The 25,284-nt window shown below is 37.9% G+C and overlaps 2 protein-coding genes across 2 annotated transcripts in view; one reads left to right on the top strand and one right to left on the bottom strand.

Moving 5' to 3' along the window:
- Positions 1–7,881, bottom strand: part of LOC140233522 (probable RNA polymerase II nuclear localization protein SLC7A6OS) — a 58,260-nt gene extending 50,379 nt beyond the window's left edge. The window contains exon 1 of the mRNA XM_072313642.1: positions 7,587–7,881. Coding sequence (XP_072169743.1) covers positions 7,587–7,793 — 207 coding nt within the window. The 5' untranslated portion in view covers positions 7,794–7,881. The remainder of the gene's footprint in view (positions 1–7,586) is intronic.
- A 3,035-nt stretch (positions 7,882–10,916) lies between these two features.
- On the top strand, positions 10,917–23,209 carry LOC140232488 (cyclic nucleotide-binding domain-containing protein 1-like). The gene is made up of 13 exons (XM_072312582.1): positions 10,917–11,075; positions 11,747–11,825; positions 12,514–12,656; positions 13,506–13,695; positions 14,829–14,977; positions 16,175–16,314; positions 16,999–17,060; positions 17,546–17,624; positions 18,190–18,322; positions 19,098–19,207; positions 19,711–19,861; positions 20,332–20,399; positions 21,195–23,209. The coding sequence occupies exons 1-13, from the start codon at positions 11,003–11,005 to the stop codon at positions 21,321–21,323; spliced, it is 1,506 nt and encodes a 501-aa protein (XP_072168683.1). The 5' UTR covers positions 10,917–11,002; the 3' UTR covers positions 21,324–23,209.
- The last annotated feature ends 2,075 nt before the right edge of the window (positions 23,210–25,284 follow it).

The following is a 25,284-nucleotide window of genomic DNA, read 5'->3' as shown; positions in this document are numbered from 1 at the left end:
GATTTTGGCATTGAGGCTATCATAACTGCACTAATGCCTGTCAGGTGGAGATACTGTAAAAGTAGAAATTTTCGCGGTGTTGAAATTTTCGCGCATTTCGCGCAACCAGAAATTAGCGCGAAAATAAAAACATGCGAATATTTTTGCTTGCCATATGTTCCTGTGCGTGATGTCTTGATTCCGCGGAATTAAAAACACGCGAAACTCTTCTGACCCGGCCTAGCGCGAAAAATTAGTCACGCGAAAATATCCACTTTTACAGTAGTTTCATACGTTGTTAATTTGTGGACAATAGTGATTTGTGAAATTCAAAAAAATTAAACCCTTGCGAAAATTTACAGCTTATACAGTATGGAACTCAAGTGTATTTTCCAACTTCTTCCATTCCATTCCCAGATGCCATGTTATGCATGAACATGGCAACACCTTCCCTGTCTTTTTTAGTCTGCAAGATCATATTCTGCTTTTTCATGATGAAGTTCAATGTCAGGTAAACCTACAGGTCCAGAGTTATGGGTTATTTTGGGGGGACATGGGCCTACTTTGCAGAAGACCTCATTTTTCTTTAACAGACAACAGAGATTGTCTACATTGTAGTTTGTACAATAGGTATGACAAGCACATGTATGTTTCATTTCAATTGAAGTATTGCACGTATAGATGAATAACTGCTCTTCAATCCTTTATTTGACTCTATGACTCACCCTCACTATCAATGCGATCATAAATTATATACCATGTATGTTGATTTGTCCACTCCCTGGTAGGTATTCATTCAGATATGTAACAATCCTATGTTAGAAACCCCGACACCTACTTTGCTGATCAGCTCTCTTGTGGCGCAGTCCCAAGGTCATACTCCCACATACTGAAATTGAGCAGCTGTCAGTTTCAACGAACGATCAAGTGAAATGAATAGGTCAGATTTCCCTTGCTTTGTCATTTCAGTGTAATTCCAGCACAAAATGACTGACTTTGTTGACATGAAAAGTCTTAAGTAAATATCTTGCACATTAATTGTAGTTATAACACAATACACTTGTACCATGGAGCTACTACGAAAAAGCAGTTTTTCCGATAGAAGAGGAAAAAAAGTTTATCATCCAGCTTGATCAAGACTTCTTTAAGTGTAAAACCAAAATGGTGACTTTGCGCAAGGTAGTTTCAGTGCAAGGGCACACATATTTCCTGCATCTTTGAGACTTACTGTTAATCTATCTAAAGGGCAAAGTGGATGAAAATACCCAGTAAACAAAACGCCAGTGGGACCTTGAGGATTCATGCCAACTGCCGATCCTGTCAAGATTTATAACACTCCATAGAGGAGTTGAAGTAACACTGACCAGAGACTGACTTTCAAGTTCTAACAAAGGTGCATATCATCACACTCATATGTACACATGCGCGCATCGACACACACACATGAAAAACAGGTTGCATCATAACTATTTCACAGACTCTACTGTAGTTTTGAAGTATACCAACTGTCCACAAATGACAAAACTTGCAGCTGACCTTCAGTCTGCCAACACAGGCAGAAGATGCTTTCACCTTGGGTGTAGAAGCTCTTAAAGGGAAGGTAAACCCAAAAAGCAATGTGGATTGAGTGAAAGCAGCAACATTAGTAGAACACATCAGTGAAAGTTTGAGGAAAATCGGACAATCGATGCAAAAGTTATGAATTTTTAAAGTTTTGGTGTTGAAACCGCTGGATGAGGAGACTACTAGAGGATATGACGTATGAGTGGACAACAATACAAAGAAAATATAAAGGAAATTCAACAAAAGTTCACTTTTCTAGAATTATGAAAGAGCAATGGACCAACCTCTTTCAGAAAGCAGGGGGAATAATTGCTACCCCTAACATATGTCAATATCAAGTTGATGGAATTTGTAATTTTCCTGAAAAATGGATTTTTGTAGAATTTTCTTTATATTTTCTTGGTACTGTTGTCCACTCATACGTCATAACCTCTAGTAGTCTCCTCGTCCAGCGGTTTCAACACCAAAACTTTAAAAATTCATAACTTTTGCATCGATTGTCCGATTTTCTTCAAACTTTCTCTGATGTGTTCTACTAATGTTGCTGCTTTCACTCAATCCACATTGCTCTTGGGGTTTATCTTCCCTTTAAGGGCAGACTAAAAATTCACTTTATTTTCTGTCATGACATAGTACTGTAATGGTCATGATGAGTACATCATGTCTGCAAATATCTGTTTTCTTCTGACTGGGTGAAAATGCTTCTTGTCATTTTAGTTCTCTTCTCCACGGCGACGTGGGGGGAATAAGTGATAAGAAGATGTAGTCATGCCTAATTTAACTTCACTTTGTGTTACCATCTGCCATTACATGGATTGGAAAAGGGGGGGGGGGGTACTTTAGCCTAGCATGAAGAAAGCCTCTTATCTCATTACAGTGTGCTAACGGAAGGGATCTACATTTCATCTCATGTTCTGAGAACATCAAAGACAGGCTGGAGAAGGTAAATCCTTGAGTAGAGCACCAGTTTGTCATCAGGACAAATGCAGTTTGGTCTGCCTCGCCGCTGAGAGCAAAATTTCATCATGATCTCATTATCACTACATCTAAGAGTGTCTAGATGCCATGGAGTGGCTTTGACGATTATAATAATGATGACGATGATAATGATCTACTGAAAGGAATACTGTAATGTTGATCATAATCATGATGGAAATTTTCATCACCAACATCATCAGAATAATCAGATGATCAGAATAATACTAATCATCTGTACATTTAGTGCATTCCATTATCAGTTTTCCTACAAATGAAATGAAAGCAGAGATAGCTCATTTGTGACCTATCACAATATTCTTTACAATCTTTGACAGGGAATGCAAATATTCACTAATAAGAAGGGACTTATGTGATGACTGAAATTCATGTCAAAGCAGAGCACTGGTACCAGGTATTGCAATCACTAAAAGTATGTTATACATAAGTATTACCGGTACCACAAAAGAATTCATTAGCTGTTTCATTTGATATAAACCACCCAATATGTGGATCAAGCTATATTGGTAGCTGTAGGTTCTTTTCTACCAAAGATCTACATACCAAGAAACTATTCAAACTTTTGTTTTTTCTGGCTGCCTTTTTATTTCATGTGTCCCCGCAAACTAGCACATATTTGGGGCCAATGTCAGATCACGGAAGAGTTCGTGTGAAACTAGAGACAAATTACGCCTGCCTCCCGCTGTTCCAAACCACAGCCAGACAGTCAACATCAATCAGAAGAACTTGTTCAATTCTGACATTTCAATTGAAATCCTGCTGTCTTCAACTGCTCCCTTTCACACAGCCCAAACAAAAACATTGACAGCGGCTCACGTAGACCCCGGCTAGCCTTTGATCCAGGAGTGTTTATGATTGAATGTGAGGGATAAGTTCTGGTTAAATGGGCAGTGCACAGAGAGATATGAACATACCCTTTCTCTACCACATTATGATGCTGTTTAATTGTTCTGTACTCAACCATGTCGCGTTTCCTATGATTGAGTACTTAAGAGTTAGACATCTTAAAACAAGATAAGCACTGATCATACATTATGAAGTGCTTGTAATTTTGTATGGTGATCAGCGCAGTCTAAAATTTCACAGGCATTCACATAAAATTTTCTGTATTGTGTTGGCCAAAAGTAAATTGAGATTTACGATTGTGTTCCAAAGATCACATGAAATCAATAAAGGCCACACAGAGCAGACAATGAACAAACACCCTAACTCAGCTATTTAGAGCTCATGCTTATAACACGAGCTTTTCTACATCAAAATGAATGCTTATAATCTGTAGGCTATATGGCAACCATTTACAGCAATTCATGCAATTTCAACAAATATTCTCGTCTCTGCCAAAAAATACATTTTATTACAAAGTGAATTCAGTCTGTACCAGATTTGCTCTGAATGGAAGCAGCTTTACAAGGTTTTTGATTTTAACTCCACCACAACTGTAGAACTTGCCAAGTAACCACCAGACAATGTGTCTAGCCAAATCAAAAGCACACATGGCACTTTTAAACAAACATTGATTTTAAAAGCATGGCACAGCTGAACAGACAACTGAAACTGTTCAGATCCTTTTCCACTCAACATTATGTTTCTATCTCTAATGTACCATCATGATCCATATTGTTGACTTTCGGGGTACACTGTATATTGGCATTACATAAACAATAGTATTGACTTTAATGCCCAAAGATGCAACACCTGCAGAGTTGTAAAAAAAAAAATAAAAAAAAAAAAAATGACTCATCACAGCACACTAAAATTTCATCCCTAATATTGCTGGTTAAAATCAAAGGAATTGCTTCAAATCCAATGTAAAACATCTAAACTGAAACTGATTGTTTGGAGTGTACATAAAAATTTAATCATTGACAGCATGAATTTTTTGATGAAGTCTCTCTCTTCATCATCAAAATGTTCCATGGCAATTTTAATTGAACTAACATAATGTGGTATTCCATTGTTAATGCATTTGTAGCGGTTTCCAATATCTCGGTATTTTTACTGTCTGGCTGCTGTCAATTATGCTGCCTGACAACCCAGCATTCTGCCAACATCCACGCGAGCTTTCTTTGTGCGCCGACACATGACAGGTGCGCACTACATTCTTCGCTTTTGTCATCGTGCCGAGGTACGCGTATTTCACATTCCAACAGTAGTCGGATTTTCATAAACACACCTCTTGTTTTGGTGTCACGGAAACAAGCTACCAATTAGTGACGAGCTACGCATCTCCATCAGCCAATTACCACTCTCAAAGCTCCTGTCCGTGACATGTTTTCTCCGACCACGCTGTTTCATTTTCCACGCTTCCTCACTTCACGATTAGCTTTCATCCCGAGAGCGCGTCCTAATCGTTGGAGTCACTCACGTCCGCATACTACTACGTTCGTATGTACTTCCCACGTCTTCTCGCGCTGACGATACCTCGCGCCGTGGACTGGCATTTCATACGGAAAATACTCAATACGGATTATTACACTTTCCCGGATTTCGTACTTCGCGGCATTCGCTACCTTTCATCGCGACTCGCCCTTTCTTCAGGCTACACTCCAACCTGGGGATCTTAATATCGCTACATTCAACGCGAACGGCGCCTCGTTACATCGCTGCATTCAACGCGATCTGCGTCCCATCACATCGCTGCTTCTGTCCTGCTAGCGCGTGGTCTGTGGTGTGCAGACTCTACCACAACCAGCTAGGGGACCGTGCAGTTCTTCTATCCAGCGCTCCAGCTGTGGATCGACTCTACCCTCGCTTGTGCTAGCCGCGGCACTCGGAGGATACTCCATGCTGCCGCTGGATATTTTGTACATATTTCTATGGGACACTGTCGTCTTCGGACACCCTAAGTGCATTCGGAGTTAGTCCATATTATTTCATATCAGTTCGGGAAGTGCAATACCCATTTCAAGGACACTGTTCACCTCTACTGGTGCCCTGGTGCTTTCTACACTACTCTCTAAGTGTCATACGGTCGTCTACCCTTCCTGTTGGTGGTACCCCCAGTCCTGTCGTCCTGTTCGCCATTCGGTGAGTTGTTAGGTATTACATAATAGGCCCGTACCATAATACCTACACATTATTTTGTTTATCTTTTTGTAAGCACTGTTTTGTTCTGCTTTTCTTTTGCCTTTTGAATTGAAGACTAACATGGTCTCTGAATTTCCTGATCATAATTGACTGCATATTGTACACAGTGAATTAAGGTGGTAATTCTTAGATTGATAGAGTACATTGATATTCAAGTTTATAATTTCTATATTTTTTACATTTCTGCTTCCAGTGTACAGTGTATTGCAGCTGCTAGTGCAAATGTCAACTGAGCAAAAGTTTTGTGTCTGATATCAACTATCATAAAATGTTATTCTATTCCTGAGGGTACAGGAGACTAGCAGAGGTTTTCTTTCAATCTCCCCTTGAATTTACTGACTGAAAAACACAAATTCCACAATCATTTATACCGGGCTGCACACCAACCCCCTTTTCTTTTTTCTACTGGTCTGACCTTTCTGTCAGACAAGTAGGTACCCAGTTTTTCCATTTTTAACTGGTCCATTCCTGAAAAAGGCTGGTCTGACAGTGATTTTTACTGGTCAGGGACTGTCGAACCAGTGCCAGTGTATAGCATTGATTAAATGTCAACAATATAAATCAACTTTTACTTAGTTCAACAATCTACATGTGTATGTTTCTATAAGTAAATTAGAGAAGCACTTAACCTCCACCCAAGCAGTTAAATTTCCACCAATGACGTTGTTCTTCCATAAAAGTCTAATTTTCTTCCATACGAATTAATGCTAAAAAACACCTGAATTCCCAATATAGAGGCCTTTTGTTACGTTATCAACCCCTCAGCTGCAAGGCGTGCCCTGCAGTAGAGCATGCACTTTAGTGCACATATGAGAACCTCAACTTCATTGACCCTACCTGCCAAAGTATCAAAAATCCTTCATAAAATCCATACAAGTTTCCCGATCACTACCAAACTTTAATCATCTGTTCCTTGTGTCATTCTCGACCTTTCCTGCTTGCAAGTTTCACCTAAATCAGTTCATAATTTTTTTAGTTATTCTGCACACGGACAAACAAACGGTAACAACAACATAACCTCCTCACTTGGCAGAGGTAAAAATCAGAATAGGGAATAAAAATCTGATGTCTTCACTTCATCATGATTTTTCATGAAAGTTATGTGTGTATGTGTGTGTAGAACACACACATACAGAGAAAAGAATGTGAGGTGGCCAACCACTAAGGACATTTACTCAGCTTCTGAAATATACAGCTGTATAATGAACATATCATTGTACCCCCCCCCCCAACAGAGTCACACAAATAGTTGTTTTCAAAAGAGAAGTTCATCTATGTAACCATCTTATAGCACCTCTCTTCCTCTTGCTCTTAATATGTGCATGTGCATCCAGCTATTCCTATGAAGCCCTAAAAATCCTAAGGACCAAGTGACAACATCAAAAGCCTTAAATCATGAATATCATGTCTGACACGCTGTCATTGTTGAGCCAGTAATGAGTACAATGTATTTACACAAGACAGGACAAAATGTAAAAACTCATGCATTGCTGTTTTTTACCAAATAAAACAAGTTTATGAAATCACTCCTATACAGCTGTACATACAGATATGAAGATCAAGAAAGAAAAAAAAAAATCATCCATCATTTTCTATAAAACAGCTGAAAAATCCCCACACAGAACAGAAAAAAAAAAAAACAGAGGTGTCTACTGCACTGGGCTATGGATGTATTGTGGAGTGATTTAATTTGTAACATTTTGCCAAACTTGTATGAACCCAAATAGTTAATTTAAGTAATACCAGTCAAAACAGGTCAATCCGTCTTTCCATACAATATTGATCACACCATCATGTTCTTCATAGTCTTGAAGTCGAAGATCTTGCGCTGTATCAACACTCTAGACGCATATAGACCACACAATACTGTGCCTTGAAAACACATCACAAATACTATTAAGTGAGGCGAACCATGCATAATCTATACAGGGCAAAATGATCATAACGATGGACACAATTACCTTCTTTGCTACGGTGCCTGCGAACTTGAACACAGTTTTCACCTCACCGGAGCTACCAGCGGCGCTGCCCCCTGAAGCTCCGGCAGCGCCTTGGGAGCCCTTGCCACCACTGCCACCATCTCCCATACGAGCTTTCTTGCACGAAAATATCAGGGCCTCACTCGGTTCACACGATCGCTTGCGGCGTACTCTCAAGATGGTAGCCATATTGTAACGATGGTGTCAACGTAAAGAAGAAAAATAGTTGCTTCCAGATGGAAAGGAGATCCAAAACAGGAATTACAACAGCCTGATGTCTTCGTTGATCTATGTTCGTGTAGATCTACTGCGCGTTCATTGTATCATGATCGTAGCTAGCATACGGCCAATCGCACAACACGTACTCGTGGATGCGGGCGGCGCGCGGTGCTGCAGGACACGACTCTGCTGCGGGTATGACCCACCGGCGAACTAAAAACACAGGCACAACATCAACTCACCGAAAGGTGGCGCACATACTCTACATGCGTTGTCGCAGCTGCAGGTTGTGAGAATTTTTTTTTTTTTGTTAAATCCCGAGTCCAAAGAAACTACAGTAAATAAGATGAAAGATCGACGATCTTTGATAAGATTCAAAAAGCCCCTTACTATCAAGTCACGGTTACTACTGAATAGTAGTTGCCTATCTGTCATTGTTTTTTTTTCTTTAAATGTTGATACAATATTTAGTAGTTTGTGACTCATGTTTTTAGTTTTTGTAGTTATAATGGCAGGGGTATAAATAATTATAGTAAACAAATTTTAATCATTATGTTCCATCTAGCATATATATATATATATATTTTTTTTTTTCAGCAGAGGTTATCACTTTTTAGACAGACATTGAATACTGAGAGCAGACCTATGATTTAAAGGGAAAGTAGAGTTTTGGTTGAGAACTGGTTTCAGATTTCTAACTTTTCTTGTGAGATAATAAGAAACCTCTTATGAAATATATGAAAGAGCATGCAATTCCAAGAAGAATGAAGAAGTATAGGTGCCTATTTGATAAAAATTGGTTTTAAAATGGCTGAGATATCCAATATAAAGCGAATCTTATAAAAGGTGGGACTCACCTTAAATTAGGATCGCATTGTTTTAATTTTTGGATATCTCGGCCATTTCAAAACCGAATTTTATCAAACGAACTTCGAATTCCTCTTAGAATGGCTTAGTATCTCGCAAAAAGTACAAGCTCAATCCTCATTTCTATTTAATACTTATGATTTATACAATTCTACACGCGTAAAGAAGTAAAAACGCGGTTTTACTTCTGCATGGACGAATGGTGTTTCTCACTCTCTCTCTATATCACTTAGCATCTCTGCGAGATTCGCAAGATTTTCAAGGGTTTATTGACTATCGATCATGTCCCCAATAAGTTGAATAATTTATTGTCAAGGGGATGTAGATGGTGTTTATTGCAACTGACTGACAAATTGCCCTTCATCGAGGCTAGAAATATCCGGATAAGCGTCGATAATTCAGACTTTTGAAGTAATAACCTTGATTGAAACAAAAATCACGGGCATAAGCCTATAAATCGTCAGAGGGCAATTTGTCAATCAGTTGCCATAAAAACAACTCGACGCAGGATTCTTTAAAAATATGCTGCTTTTTCAATTCAATTCAATTCAATTCAAGTCAATTCAATTCAAGTCAATTCAATTCAAGTCAATTCAATCATTTCAATGCAATTCAGTTCAATTCAATTTTTATATACATTCATCATAAAAACCAAGTGATTAGAAGTAAGTTTTCATCTTCTTCTTCTTCTTCGTTTTCTTATTTTTCTTTGCAAACTCACTTTCTTCGTTGTCTTTCCTGCCAGTCTTCTACAACCCCTCTCCTCGGCTTTTTTTTTTTTTTTTTTTGCCTCCTTGTTCTCTTCAGCGTATTTTTCTTTCTCCTTTCTCGTCTTCTATCTCCTCCGTCCAAGTTCGACTTTTTACCGACCATTTCATTATTTTCCATTAGGTGTCATTCTCAAGAGGACAGTTTGTCTTGCCTTCTTTTGTGTTATTTTGCTTTGTTTTTGCATTCAGACAATATTTATAGTCACAAGAAACTGATTGTTTGTTGCTAGTATAACGTTTCTCTAACCAAGAAGAAGAAGAAGAAGAAGAAGAAGAAGAAGAAGAAGAAGAAGAAGAAGAAGAAGAAGAAGAAGTTAACCATCATTATGATGGTATCCATTGATGTTGCATCCTGAGACCTTTTAATGTGGTTTAAAGCGCTTCACGCAATTTCAGTGCACAATAATAGCAGTGTTTAAGTGCAAGTTTCAAGTTTATTTCATCCTTCAAAAATTCCTTCTGTATATAACATGGTACATTTGAATTACATGAGAATAACAAGCATTGTGTATAAAAAATGCACAAAGGTGACCCTATGAAAATCAAAGCTTAAATCAAAGGTACTCATAATCACAGCAAGTCCGAGTTCAGTAACTATTTAAATACCCCTGTATTATTTACTATATATTTAACAACTTATAACAAGCCAGGGGGTATGGATAGAAAACAAATATTTACAAAGGGGCTTGAAACAAAAAACAATCACATTGTCAAGGTTTAATAAAAAATGAAAATGATAAAAAGAAAATAAGGAAAAGGCAAGTAAATTATTATAATTCACACGCAGAGCAACGAGGGGAAAAATTATATATATGATGTAAAATCATACATTTTTTAAACAACTATATTTTTAAACAACTTATGCAACAACTAACATTCAAGGGGGGTGGGGGGTATGGATAGAAAATGAATAGGCCCTACAGTTACAGAAGAGACATAAAACAAAACAAAAAATAATGATCTTGTGCAAATACCAGTAATAAAATAAAAAATACAAAGATGAATGAAATTACGTAATGCTTGATGCTTGATCCAATATAACTCCTTGTTGCAGCTCCTATTCGAAGCTATACTGGGATGATTTATTGAAAGGGATCAAAAGATATTGACGGTACTATTTTCCTTCGCACTTAAAAAACAGAGAGAGCCAGTGAAAACATGCAATATAGGCTACATAAAGATTGTAATGATGTATTAATGTAATATCACTGATATTATCACCCGCGTAGGATTACAGCATACCGATCAGGGGCGGATCCGAGAATTCCGTTAGGGGGAGGCGCCCCCATTTTGTTTTATTTCTTTTGTTTTAACAAAAATAAGCGGGGGCGCGCCCGGCGGGCCCCCCCCCCCCCCCCCCCATCCCCCGCTGCTGATCACGACAGGTGGATAAAGGCCTACATACAAAGAATTCAATTGAGTCTGCAAATCAGACTAGCGCTTACGTTGCTAAGAACGCTGCACTACCACCGCAGGTTGAAACGAGAAGACGGCAAAATCCGGTATACAGCAATATTTCAGTAAATTTTCCGTTAGATCGACATGGCTTTGGTTCCAAAGGGAAAAGGAGATGCCGTGTGGAGTAAACGAGATCGACAGAAAACACGTCACGAAGGTTTGTTGAGAGCATACTGTTTAGGACAGTGTCCCATCTTACCATTCCGCGAAAATGTACAGTCCCAGGCATAAATGTTTGTGTTAGTACCAGTTGTTGCAGTTTTTGTTTATTTATGGCGATTGGAATAGAAAACGACCTCTGGAGAACCCTTCGGACCGTATGCAGGGCTTTTTGTACCGAGAGGTGGATAGGCGAGATGGATAGAGTCTATATTCTTCTTTAGATTTAATGAGATAGACGGTAGACTGACCAGGTGCAAATATTCACAACTTCATGGTCTGCATGTTAAAAAAAAAAAAATCAAGGAAAACAACAACACAACAACAACAACAATGGGTCAATGATAGCAGAAAATGAGGAAGAGCTCCAAATGGGATAGATAATGCCCATCCCAAGAAATCTAACTTTGTCTGATATGTGATATCTGATATGATTGTATTTTTTTTTGTATTTTCTTGACAATGTTTTTATTTGGTGCTAGTAATAATAGTGTGCAGAAGTTGTCAAACGAAACTGAAGGTGTGGTTGATTACCTTTGTGCTGTATACCATGCAAACAATCTTATTTCAAGTTGTTTTTTTTTTCAACCATAATTTGTTGCAGAGAACAAAAGTCTTTCAAGAGTTAACTGCAATGCATATTTTGTCTTTTTACCATTTTCATTACAGTTACTGCAGACACTGATGCTCCAGTTGTAAACTATGACAAACTAAATTGGTTGTGTGAGTTAGATGGCCTGCGGTCAAGGTAAGACATACAACTTGTAAAATATTCTGTTAACAGCATGTTTTGTTTTGTTTTTCCCCAAACAAATGTCAAGATGTGTTTTTGCACTAGTAGATATCGTAAAATTTTCTTCTTCAGCTTGATTTTCATGAAGGGCCATTTTGTCATGATGATAATAGTTACAGTTTTGTGACATAGTGGTTGTTATGTAAGTTTGCAAAATACAAAATGATTATTTGTGGTGCCCTTAGATATTAATACTTTGTTTTGCAATAAAGCAAGGCATTCTCCACTTATCTGAGCAAAAATAATCAATTTGCAAAGAATGTAATGTTCTTTCTGCACAGCTAGTGTTTAGGCTGGCATGATTCTGTTTGTGTTACAAGCATGCACTGATTTGTACTCGGCTGAAGTCCACTTTTTAGTTAAAAGTGCTTCCTGCTGGTAGTCATGCAGTTGGGTTGTAGAACTAAGGAAGAGGTATCAGACATAAATGACATAAATTAAGCTAAGAAACAGACATGAAATATTTCCTGCTCAATGCTGGTCCATTCTATAATTGATGTTATTTGTACTGGTGTGTGAAGATATGAATCTTATTGACCAAGCTTCAAGTGACTAAACTGCATCATCTGTATGTAGTTTGAATGAAGAAAAATCCTTTGAAGCATCAAATTCTATCCTTACTATGTTCATTTATTTAACATAGCATTGAGGGAGGACAGAGCTCTGAGGAGGCACACAAAACTTTCATGGCCAACTACAAGGATATGTTTGTCAGCAAGAAGCCCAAGGCAGGAGGCACTGTTGGCAAAGAGGAGAAAACAACATCCAAGGGCCATGCACCAGCAGGTGAGCAACAGTAGCCATAACAACAGTAACCATAGCAACCAGAGTGACATAGATGCACCTCAAGTGAATGATTCGTTCATTCATGCACACAAGGTGGTCAATACGGTTCAATGAGCGTTCACCGTGAATAATTGTGAGCTGATCGTATGTACGAAGTTAGGGATGTGAAAAATCGACACTTACTTGAATATTCTTATTGATAATTCAGAATCTAAATTGGGGAAAGTGAAGAGTGTTTATAGTTTGTAGTACAATTATGCAACTTAAGAATTGCAAATCAATTAAATTAATGGAATTACATTACTATTTAGTTGATAGAAGCGACAGATTGAAATAGTGGATGACACTATGGATTTATAATCAGGAGAGCCTCTAATCCTGACCCAGGTAATCAGATCTGTATATTCTATTCACAATATCCAGCTTAACCCATGTGTGATCATGGTTACCAGGCAGCACTGGGGTAACAATAACAGCAGAGCCTTGTGGGAGAGTGGTGTAAATACACTGTACTAAACAGGTTACTCTGAATACATATGACCATATCACTGTACCATAGTCTATTTAACATTAATAATATTCTATTTAGTATTCATATGTTTCTTTCTTTCTGTCCTTTATCTCTTTTCTGTTTATGCTGTGTGAGGAATTTATCCTGCCCTGTGAACACTCAGACAGAGTGGTAAGGGATATTACAAGTACTCAGTATCATGATGATGATGATGATGATGATGATGATGATGATGATGATGATGATGATAGTCATGTTAACATCACTACTTACAGCAGTCTTATTACTCTGATATGGCATGGTGGAGGATTTTGTGATCTTTGTTGGTTATTCCAAAGGTTCTTCAGGACCCACAGTGGTGAGGAGTAAGAAGAAGAAGCATCCGAAGGAGGAGGAGGAAGTGGAGGACTCCATCAGCCATGACATCAGGGAGCACATGGCTAAACTACACAAGGAGCGCAAGATTGTAGATCCTGTCATCATCCAGGCCAACAGGATCAAGGATCTTAGGACAATCCTCAAGAAGTTGTAAGTTCAGTCTCTCTCTCTCTCTCTTTGGCCAGTTTTAAAGAGATTTGGAATTATTGCAAGTTCTGATTGTTATTGAGGAATTCTCTCAATTCTCCTTTACTCCTGAAGATTTATTTATTTATTATTTTTTGTGTTTGTTTAAGGAATATTTTATGATAATTACAGATAAGTTATAATTGGAGACTTTGTTACAAAACGGGCACCTGAAGAAAATTTTTCTGTCTTGTTATATGGCTTCCTTGATATTTATATGACAAATGTTATGAATCAAATGACATGTGTAGATGTGTACATCAAGTGTCAAACAAAATTTCAGTCAAAGATATTAATGATATCATGTAACAAAATATTTAATGCTCCATTACCATATTATTACCTGTTGTGAAACCTGGATTAATGTGTGCTTATGCAGTCACCAAGGTGTTGATTTGGAAGGAAAAATATTAACTAGACAGAAGCTACAAATGCTGAAAAAGTTTTTATCCCATTATATATATGTATTTTTTTGTTGTTGTTTCTCAGTATAGGAAGTGCGCAGATTGATGAAAATACAAGGTGTACTAGGTTTGTTCTAGATGTATGCATCATTTGTGTTTTGTCTCATAACTGAAAAAAAAAACCCCAGCAACAACAAACAACCAAAAGCTTTTCCATTGATGTACCTTACATGAAGTATACTGTAAAACGAGGAATGTTCGCGTGCATTTTAATTTCGCGAATTTCGCGAGCGCCAAGATTCGCGAAATTAAAATGCACGTGAAATTTTTTATCTACACTATATGCATTGAACGCAAGTGGCAATTCGCGAAAATTTCTTGCCACGAAAAAGGCCGTCGGCTCCAATTCGCGAAAATTTCGTGCCGCAAATATATCATGTTTTACAGTATGTGAAAGGCGTTTCCTTTTAATGCATGATGACTTTCTACAGGACTGCACACTAATCCACTTTTTCTACTGGTCCGTCCTGTCTGTCAGACCAGTAGGTACCAAGTTTTTTCATTTGTTGCTGGTCCACTCCTAAAAAAATGTTACTGGTAAGACTGTGATTTTTATTGGTCCTGGACCGTCGGACCTGTGCCAGTGTGCAGCATTGCTTTCTATATGTGTGTGTGTGTTGTGATCCTTGGCAGGCCATATGAGCGCAAGGCTGAAGAAAACGATGTGGTCTTCTCGCACCTGAAGTCATTTACAGAGTTGTCCAAGCAGCTGACAAACACAGAGCTAAAAGAGCTGAGCACACTCGTCACTCTGGATGTATGGAGGGATGAAGGATACACAGGTAATATGACAAGTGTCACTGACAATCATATCTCTATCTCCCTCTCTCTCCCTCTCTTTCTCTCTCTCACTTTCTCTCTTTCTTTCTCACTGTGTCTTTAAAGGCCACTGCACAATATACAACTTTTGGTCGCAAGAATGACTGACTTTGGATCTGAAATAAACAAGTGTGTTTGTTCTGAGGCTATCCTGATTTATTTCAGATCCAAAGTCGGTCGGTTGTGTGACTGAAGTGTGCAGTGGCCTTTACTCTCTGATTGCTGCACAAAATGCAACACCCCTTCTGTGCAGAAAGGCTCCATGTGCAAGCGATGCCAATATCTACCATGTTCCAATGTTTTCTTTACCAATAGCCCAGATAAGAGATAGGAATCATACACCATTGGAAATCCTTTGCACCAATATTGTATCATCAGTTGTGTTCCATTAACTGTCATATTGCTCCCAAGTCTTCCATGCATTAGGTGGACATCTTTTTCAGGGAAATTATTTCAGTGATAGCTTACCAAAAAGCTTGGTAAATTATAGCCAGATGCATTGGCAAAGAAATGGTTGGTTAGTCTTTCATGAAAATAAATATTACTTTCTTTACATATCATCGATCAAAAGAGAAACCAGGTTTGTTCAGAGTTTTAAGTAAACAATTGCTAGTGAGTAATGGCCAGCAGAAACAGTGCAAGAATGATAACCTGACAATGGTAAGGAGCAAGTTGAGAATTAAGAAGTATAATGTTATTGAAAACTTCTGAGCAAAGTTTGTTTGTAGTGAGGGGCTGACATTGCTCAGGCGAGCATTAAAAGTGTTTGTCAGGTTGCCACAAAATTGTGAAGTTCTACAATGCATTTTGTGTCACAGAGTCTACATTCTACAATTTCATGACTGCAAACCAGCTCTTAATCTGATGACTATGCCCCCGTGTCTTAGATGCAATTTTGGCAGATGTGTGATTATTTCTACTGCATGAGAAGAGGGGTCCAGGGCTCTATTTCATAAAAAGATGATGTGATAGCAACTCTTGCAGGCAACTCTTGCTGGAATGGCAATTGCCATGGAAACAACAAGAATTCAGCTTCATGATTGGCTGTTGCTATTGGAAGTTGCCATTCCAGCAAGAGTTGCTATCCTAACATCTTGAAATTATGAAATGGGGCCCAGATGTCTATGGACTGATTTTCATTTTTGTTCCTTTTCTCATAGTTTTTGCCAACAGCGGATTTTACATCCTTCTCAAAGGGAGTGTGGTGCCAGAAACAAGGCCGTGGGTGAGATTCCGAGGTGCGGGCAAGGTACCCTTGTTGATCACAGATCCAGCTCAGAGCAGAGAAGGATTCCCAGAGGTGAATATTGCATTCCCTTGTAATGTCTGTTTAAAACATCACTCCCAAAAGAACATCCTTACTGACTGCCAGCAAAAGATTAGTGTCTTGACAAAGTCATATTGTAATTTGCTCTTTCACATTCTAATTTGTAACTGTGTAATACCCTTACAATTGATAACCCCTTTCCTGTTTTTATTTGGATGTGACTCTCAGCATACAGTATCTGTTCAGCAACTGAATGACTGCTTATTGCTGTTTTCTGCCAAATAAGCAGCACATTTGTTGTCCTCAAGTGATCCATATCTGTTGACATTTCCACAAAAACCCACACTATGTAAAATCTTCTCACATGGACCTCCTACTGCACAAAGTTCCTGTCTAATATGTCCATGTACTCAAAGGCCAAACATCTTACAAAACTCTGTGCTTAGTACATATAAAACTGAAAGTATGCATCAAAACCTTGTACTTCCTATATATCTTTGAAAAGGACAAATAACTTTGTTGAAATACATGTTTGTACAATTTATAGTCTTCTATACTATCCACAGGCAGAAACATCCATGATTTGTTTGTGCCCTACAAATAGCTATTGTTATATTCCTGGAATCTTCTGTAATTGAAGGTTTAAAAAGAAAACCCAAACTGTGTACACAACCATTCACTGTTGTCTTTTCTTCTGCAAACAATATTCATGTGCAGCTCAAGGTTGGGGACTGCTTTGGAACCCTGGAACGACTCGATGGTCCAGAAGCAAATAGCAAGTAAGTTCTCTGGTGGACAGTATGTTTACGCAGCTAATATGTACCTCATTCCCAAAGATAGTTGTGACTGTGTTTGTCTAACATGATGGATCATCTTGTATATTTGTACAGGAATTAATGTTGTAAAGTGGCAGTACATCTTGTTTTGTACACGTATGTGCTTGCGACCATATTTTGTATAAATACAGACCAAAAATAAATGAACATGCATGCATAACTTGAAATTTGCTCTGTATGACTATCCAGGTACTCTTTGTCTCACTTTGATGTCACTGTGTTCAATGTAGCTCTATCAATAATGGATGAAAAGTCTGAATTTGTATTGATTATCAGTGAAACGCCACCAAAGACTCATGGGTTGTGAAAATAAAGATCTCAACTAACTGCTAACTGAATGGTTTCTGATATATCCCTTTCATTCTATGCCATATCTCAATCACCAATTAGTTTTGCCATTTTGTCACATCTGTGTAATTTCCTTGCAGAGTTCTGACAGTGACAGTTGCCTCAGTTCCGGCAGAATTTCTTAAGATATCCAGCAATGATTTCAAGCGGATCACAGAGGTAGGTCCACCAACTCCTACACTTTATTTTGTCATGTTTGAACTTTAGCATACAGAATACATCAGCTGTATTTCCAAACAAAGGCCAGATTCACATGAGAGTAATGGAAAAATTGGATTGTATGATAAATAAGCATAGCAGATAATAAGAAGATACTGCTGGCATTGTTTGTTCTGTTTGTGTAAAAACTCAGATCATATCACTTCTTTCAATTTGGAGTGTTATACATAATGAAATTAGATTAAACACTGGCAGAAGCAGTGGTGTCTTTTTGAGCATGTACAGCAAACAGATGGTTTTATATCTATATATTTATATGTTTACATGTTTATATATCTATATATTCATATATTTATATGTTTTTATATTCATTCATTAAACATATAGATTATGTGCGTGTGTTTGTGTTTGTGTGTGTGTGTGTGTGTGTGTGTGTGTGTGTGTGTGTGTGTAGTGAAACAGAAAGTACACTGTAATAGTAATGTCACGGGATAGTGTGTTTTATTGTAAGAGACCAACGGATGATGTGTCACATTGTTTCCTCAAACTTTTCTCTCTCTCTCAGCAAATCCAAGAGCAGGAGAACTCGGAGAAGATTAACCTGATCCAGTCCTGCAGGGCCTACCAGCTCTGGCCCAGACAGTCCCTACACAGACTGGCCCAACTCCTTGAGTGGACCAGCTTCCCAGAAAACACAGGTAAAGCAAGAGGATTAAACCACACGGGATCACTGTCTCAGATTTTCAGCAATATTGCATACTAGTAGTTCTTGCTTTGCCCCCTAGTGTAATTCCTCTTCATCATATTCAAGTTGACTTCAATAGATTGAGTAAAATGTACTGTCAATGTTTTATGAAAACATGTTCACATTCTCATAACTTTGATGATCCATCTACGATTCTGTTTGTTGGATTTCTGCTGTTCTATTTTGATTTTAGAGTTTATCAAAAGCTGATTGAAGCATGGTGTGGTACGAATGTATTGCATATCAAGCTGTGATAGGGTTAGTCTAAGTCAATGAAGATTTCTGGTTAACACTTGCAGTACTGTGCAAACATGTTGTATTCTCAAACAATAAGATTAACTCCATTGCAGCCAAAGGCTAAGTTTTTTTTTTTTTTTTTTTTCACACAATAGCTGAGGCACTCTGAACAGTGGTATACACAGGTTTGAGGAGACCGTACCAAAAGTAGAACATTGTCTCAAATAGAGGCTGTCATGGAAATGCAGCACATCAGTGAAACTTGGATACTGCTAGTAAAAAAGTTATTAACCTTGGTCTCTGAATTCAATAATGTGCATAGCATTCAATAGACATGCAGTATCTTTCAATATAGCATTCAATGGGCATGCCGTATCTTATGAAGCATTCAATGAGAAATTATGCACATGAAAAGAACTGTTGTTGCAACGTGATTATAATAACGTCCCTTGTCTATTTCTATTTTTTTCTTGTCATTATTCCTGTATTAGTGTTGGTCAGTGAGGGCTACCTTTGTCCATTCATGGGCTTTGTGAAGTCCGGTCAGTGTCATGTCCTCAGACATGTAGAGGTCAAACATCTCCTACCGAATGGAAAGGAGGTGAGTCAGCTGCAGTAATGTCAACACCACTGTGTTCTCCTCCTTTTCTTCTTCTTTCTCTTTGATATATCTATAGTTCCTGTCACATGATCACAACACACACACACACACACACACACACACACACACACACACATCAATCTAATTTGAAAGAAAAATGTGTATAGTCGAATTGTGCAGCTATGATTCATTTATGACATTCAAGGGCATATCTGGACTCGGAATATTTCAGTGCCAAACAGACTTAGAGATATTTTGGCTCTCTGTGATTGCATTTGATGTTTTAGTGAAGTGCAAGAATTTCATACACATGAAAGGATCATATCAATGTTTCATATGTTTGTGTCTTATTGCAATCCTAAGCGATAAGAACTTAACATCACACTCCCTTTGCAACTTTGGCTCAAATTTAACTTAATGTCACATGTGCAGAAAGAACAGGAACATTTAACTAAATTTGGAGATACTAATACTGTTGTAAAATATTTGTGATAATGTTCCAGGAGAAGAGACACAAACAAGTTGTGATGGGGGAACTCTCCAAGGCAGAGTCCTTTGGGGAGATCAGCATCCTAAGGAATGAGCCCATCAATTCCTCCATCGTCACGGCAACCACTGTGGAGCTAGGTGTCATCTCATTGGAAAAGATAAATGGTGAGTCAACATTCCAGTGATGAAGTAATCCTTTAGCATTAAGTCATCTGCAAGGCATTCACTCTTTCTCCTGCTTTCTCTAGCAAAAGGTATAAAGGTATTGCAAAGAAGTAATGTTGACTGCCCCTTCTCAGTTTTCATTCAATATTACTAGTGGGGTATCATGTTGAGAACATTCCTGTATCATTTTTACTTTCACGATGCCAATATTTGGCGATGGTAAGTATGGAGAAGGAGATACAAGTGACTCCCGTTATAACAAAGTCCTTGGGACCAGCAGTTATCTTTCGTTGTATTGAAATTTTGTTATAGCTGAACAAATAAAGTATACAAAGATGTATGGTTAATTTTGGCACCTGAATTTTTACTTCGTTGTAACAAAATTTTGTTATAACTGTTCATTTTAAAAGCTTGGCGCTGTAGTTGCGTTACACAAAGAACTTAATAGCACATTTTCTTTTCCCTCACAGAATTGGATGAGACGACCAGGTCCCTTCTCCTTCAGTCTAATGAGAATCTCTATGAATCTTTATCAGAGGTGAGTTTCTTACTCGGGCCATTTTTTTTTCTCACATCCCTTACCAACCACTGTTTCAGGAAGTGGGATTTGAGATTCATCAATTGAGTTAAATCCCATTGATTACCTTTGTGTGTACTTGAGTTTGAGTGATCACAGCCTAAAACTGTTCATGTCATCAAGTTACCATTTCATAGTGACTCAAAATCAAATGTTTAGTGTAATTACAATGTGTCATTTCAGCAAGCCTTAATCATATTTTGTTATCCGGAGCCCCCATGCATTCAGTTTGCGAATGTTTTATCATGTAAAAAGAATTATTGCATATGTATGTCTTGTAGGTCGCAGTGGTTTTATTTTGTAAATTTTTGCAAGTTGACCAGAATCTGTGAAATTGAATACACTCCAAAACATTTGTTACAATGGAATGTTTTATCGTCTCCATGGTGAGAAAGAACTCATTATGCTTCATGAAGAGGAAAAGGAATATTTTATCCGAATTCCTTCTCTGGGGTTTTCAATCAAGACTAACCACTTGTATAATTCTTTTGTGTACTCATTTGCAAAATATCACACTCGCAACATATGTAGTAACTATAGTATTGTTTTAAAAGACATTTATTGCTTGGGTTCAAAGTAGGTAATGCAATGAATTGATTCATCAACACCACAATTTGGAAACAAACAAGCAACATATTTTTATGACAGCACACTGGTGCTATCGGGAGTTTGTTGCCATGAGAATCAGAAGTCATATGGAAGGCGAAGGCGCAAATACATGTATAATTTTTACGTTTCTTTTTCCACCCCATGCAGACTGAGATCCACAGTGAATATATTGACCAAGAACAGAAGCGGGAATGGAACCAGTTCAAGCACAATGTCCTGGTGGATGTTATCAATGCCCGCGGCATCAGACCAGGCTACGGCAAATGGGCCAAGTGAGGGCGCCAAACATAAAGAACAGACTGTCAATTGAAGCTTTCATTTGCATGACGTAACAACTGAATGTTTTGTGACATGCCTCCTTCATCCTAATTGCAATACACTATGCATAGGCAGTGAATACTTTTATGCACTCTACATCTATGCAATGTTTTTGATGTTCGACTCTACAGCAATAGAAAATTTCCCAATGTATGCAAACTTCAAGAACTTCCTGTTACAACCACACATGTCTGAGATGTGCTTGTGGCTTGCCTGACATGGCAATAATCAATTATGCAAAATCAATTCCTACCTTTGAAATGGAACCATTTGCAGGAGATATTAAATAGCTCATTACTTTGTATTTGAGCCACTAACATATATGAATCTGACCATGAATAATTGCTCTATTCAAAGGCAATGCTTACAACCTGTAGCTGACACTATGCAATTGAGTGATCTTGTGTCATTGCAACACATGTTCTTTTATATGCAATTGCCCTAAATACATTTATTGGTATTCTGTAGCTCAACCTAACAGCTTGCAAAATTGCTGGTCAAATGGGCAAAATGGGCTCTTACCGAAAGTGTCTACATGACCATTGTGTTTCTTGTAATCTGAACTAAATGCAAATGGGACTCTTGTTAGCCTTTATTGAATTCCTGCGATTTGATTAGCTTTACTGCAATACATGCTGAAAGATACGTTGAGAAACATATTCATGTTACAATTGTAAACATATCGTTTGTGCAACATTGATTCAGGTTGCGTTGCATCACTTGATTTTTTAGTAGTCAGTTACTCGTTTATCATTACTAAGGCAACTGGAGGTCACTACTGTTTTTCACTGAAACAATTGCAGTCTGGATAGTTGTACACTCTAGTCTCACGTGTTACATGAAGCCTCAAAGGAAACCTGATTGACATTGAAACTGAATTCATCATCATTGCCGTTGATATGACGTGTGCGAGAGATCCATTGAGAACCTTAAAGAACAATATTGACTGATTAAACAAAGCTTGCCTAGATTTACTCATAGCTGGTGTGGCTGTGTAGTCAGTTAAAATTGAATCACTATGAAAGCAGATTTGTTATTTTGACTTGTGTTTATCAAGGCAAAGCTGCATTGATTCATATCTACATACCATCCAGAGTTGACCAAACTTCTTTTAACCTTCAGGCTGTGAAAATGAAAGATTGTTCAGTATGTTAATGTCTGTCATACTGCCACAGATGGTGTTACTGTTGTGGTGTTTGGATGTTCTTATTCACATCATCAGCTGACTGTCAACTGTAAAACCAAACAATGATACATGTCTACATTATCTGAATAAGGAGCTGTGAAAAGATATACGGTAGACATATTGTTGTTAGGACTTCATGTATGATGAGTGATATGTGATAATTCTGCTGACATTTTAACAGAGTACTTTGCCCTAGTAATAGCTCAAATGTTAGATTTAGTATCATCCGCATTTTTCTTTTGTCCTTTCATTCAAGAAGACTCTATTGTATCTTGGAAAGGAAATGACACAAACTAAATATAGCTTGCCATGTGCTGTTTGGGTGCACAGAATTGGGGTGACACCTTTCTACAAATTTTTGAAATTGAACAATTTTTACAGGTGTATTATGAAGAACAAAATCAAATATATGAGTAGCAGAAGCCCCATGGAGAATGAGACAACAAATAAACTGAGAAACAATATTGTAAAATTGTATATACAAAGAGAAGACTGCACAGGGAAACAAAGAAGCAATGAAATTGAAATATGCAAACATATTTTATTTTGTACATATTTGTGTACTATGTATGTACAGTCTATGTATATATCGAAAACACTGAGATTAGATCTAAAATCATGATAAAAGAAAGACTGAATAAACGTCAGTTTAACACCATGATAATGTCTATGCAATTGTTTCACATCATTGCTGTCAATACTGTATGATAAATGCGATTATTGAGCATGCATATCACAAATTACATTATCCATCATCATATTGGTATAGACACTACATGTCTTTCTATCCCTCTATTCTATAGCTAAGATGTGCAGGCTGTGCAAATTACAATCAAGCGGTCCATCTCTAGCAAAAGAAAATATCACAAACACAACAGGAATACACGGTTGTAGCAAAACTCTATGACTGAAGATATTAGCAAACTTGCTAGTTTGAATGAGAGTATGTTGCAGAACTTGACTGCAATGACCTGCCACACAATGGTTGTTCAGGACAGCACATCCAGCGACTAGGCACAGACATGTGCATAAAATTTGGTGTCAACTTTCACATCCTCTACTTGAGCATGCGACACAAGAGGGAGGATGCAGCCCCAGTAGCACAAAAACCATGAGCAGTCCCCATCTACCTTCAAAAACCACTGAAACAGTGGTAAGACCAGTGTGTGGAAGAGGATATCTTTGAGACAATCCCTGAGGACCAACCAGTGACATCGTGTTCACCATGAGTGGTACAGCCGAAACCATGATTCAACAACACACCCAAAGATGAACAACAACCACATAATGATCAGAGCCAGTTTGGATCTGAGAGTGGTTAAAGTGAAAACATAGTTTTGGTAAGGGTTTGAGAACCCGTCTGGCACCATTTCATATTTGCTTGCAATATATCGAAAGAGTCTACAAAGAAACTTACCTGGCTGACGCGATTTGCTGGGATGATGAGTCGTTTTGGAGTATTTTGAGAAAAATAATAAAAGTCGGAAAACCGACTTTTATTCCAGAAGGATCCAGACTAACTCGGTCTCAGGGAAAACTTGACCCTATTTCAGACAATTTATACGCAGTTCATGATCGCCATATTCTACTGTATAATACCAAATGAGGCCTAATTGAACAGACAGCAGGGCTCGTATGCGTCAGGGAATTTCTGGAAAGTCAGGGAATTTAAAAATACTTTTTCCAGAAACAAAAAGTCAGGGAAAGTCAGGGAATCCATCTATTTCTTCTGGAAAGTCAGGGAAAATCATTTTTTCAAGATATTTGTTAAAATGGTATTTGATTTCTCATATCAACAAAGGAAAAATAGTTTGTCAAATTTGTGGTTTCTCGTATTAAGACCGTTTTCGTAATAAACTCCACGCAGATATTGTGTCTATTGCGTCCTTAATGTGCATGTGCACGTGTACTTGTGTGTATGACTATTGACTTGCAGTGGTGCAAGGTGCCGTGGTGCCTTTGTGTACACATACTTGTATGTGTGACATGAGCGCTGCTGGTGATGTGATTGGCATTAATTGTGTGCATGATAGAAGCGTCAGTCATCTAATAACACGAATGTATGATTAATTTTGGATTGAGATAGTGCTTTGATTTTGATATAGAATTAGAATTAAAGCATTTTACCACAGAATATTGACAACACAATCATTTCAATGTAAATAATTTTGCATCATATGCCACTCATGTGTTCTTCAGAACCTCTCAAAAAATTGTGTCTGCTTAGCTTGATCGACGGACGATATCGCAACCTCGTGGTTGCTTATTTCCAAAGGCGCAATTATCGCAAGTCTGCATTTATGCTGCGCATGCGAGCTCTAGCTAGCTAGCGCTACTTTGCTGCAGTGCGACCGGCCTATCTCATGGTTGTTTTCCGCAAGTCTGCCTTTTTGTAGGTACATGTACGTAGTTCGTGTTGTGGAACTGCTCAACGAATTATTAAAATGTTTAAAAATTGCTTGCATGAAATAATATGAAATAAATTTGTTTTTGGTGATCCTTGCATGGCCTATAAAAACTGATGATATTAAAGGGACTGTACAGTACTGGTTGAGGTAGGGATTCATGTTTTGAACATTCCTAAGTGAGATAATGAAAAGCCTCTTATGAAATATGAAAGAGCATGTAATTTTAAGAAGGATTCAACGTTTATTTGATGAAAATTGGTTTTCAAATGGCTGAGATATCCAAAAAAGTGCTAATAATAAAAGGCGACATGCCCCAACTTTATTA

The sequence above is a fragment of the Diadema setosum genome, chromosome 9, assembly GCF_964275005.1.
Source record: "Diadema setosum chromosome 9, eeDiaSeto1, whole genome shotgun sequence".
NCBI lineage: Eukaryota > Metazoa > Echinodermata > Echinoidea > Diadematoida > Diadematidae > Diadema > Diadema setosum.
The sequence above is the reverse complement of the archived record's forward strand: the minus strand, read 5'-3'. Positions and strand labels throughout refer to the sequence as shown.

What these genes read in the sequence shown, in the direction of transcription:
- LOC140232488 (XM_072312582.1), top strand. Translation starts at nt 11,003, where the DNA reads ATGGCTTTGGTTCCAAAGGGAAAAGGAGATGCCGTGTGGAGTAAACGA. An exon ending in ACAGAAAACACGTCACGAAG is followed by an intron (nt 11,076 to 11,746) that starts GTTTGTTGAGAG and finishes TTTTCATTACAG; the next exon opens with TTACTGCAGACACTGATGCT. An exon ending in GCAGAGAAGGATTCCCAGAG is followed by an intron (nt 16,315 to 16,998) that starts GTGAATATTGCA and finishes ATTCATGTGCAG; the next exon opens with CTCAAGGTTGGGGACTGCTT.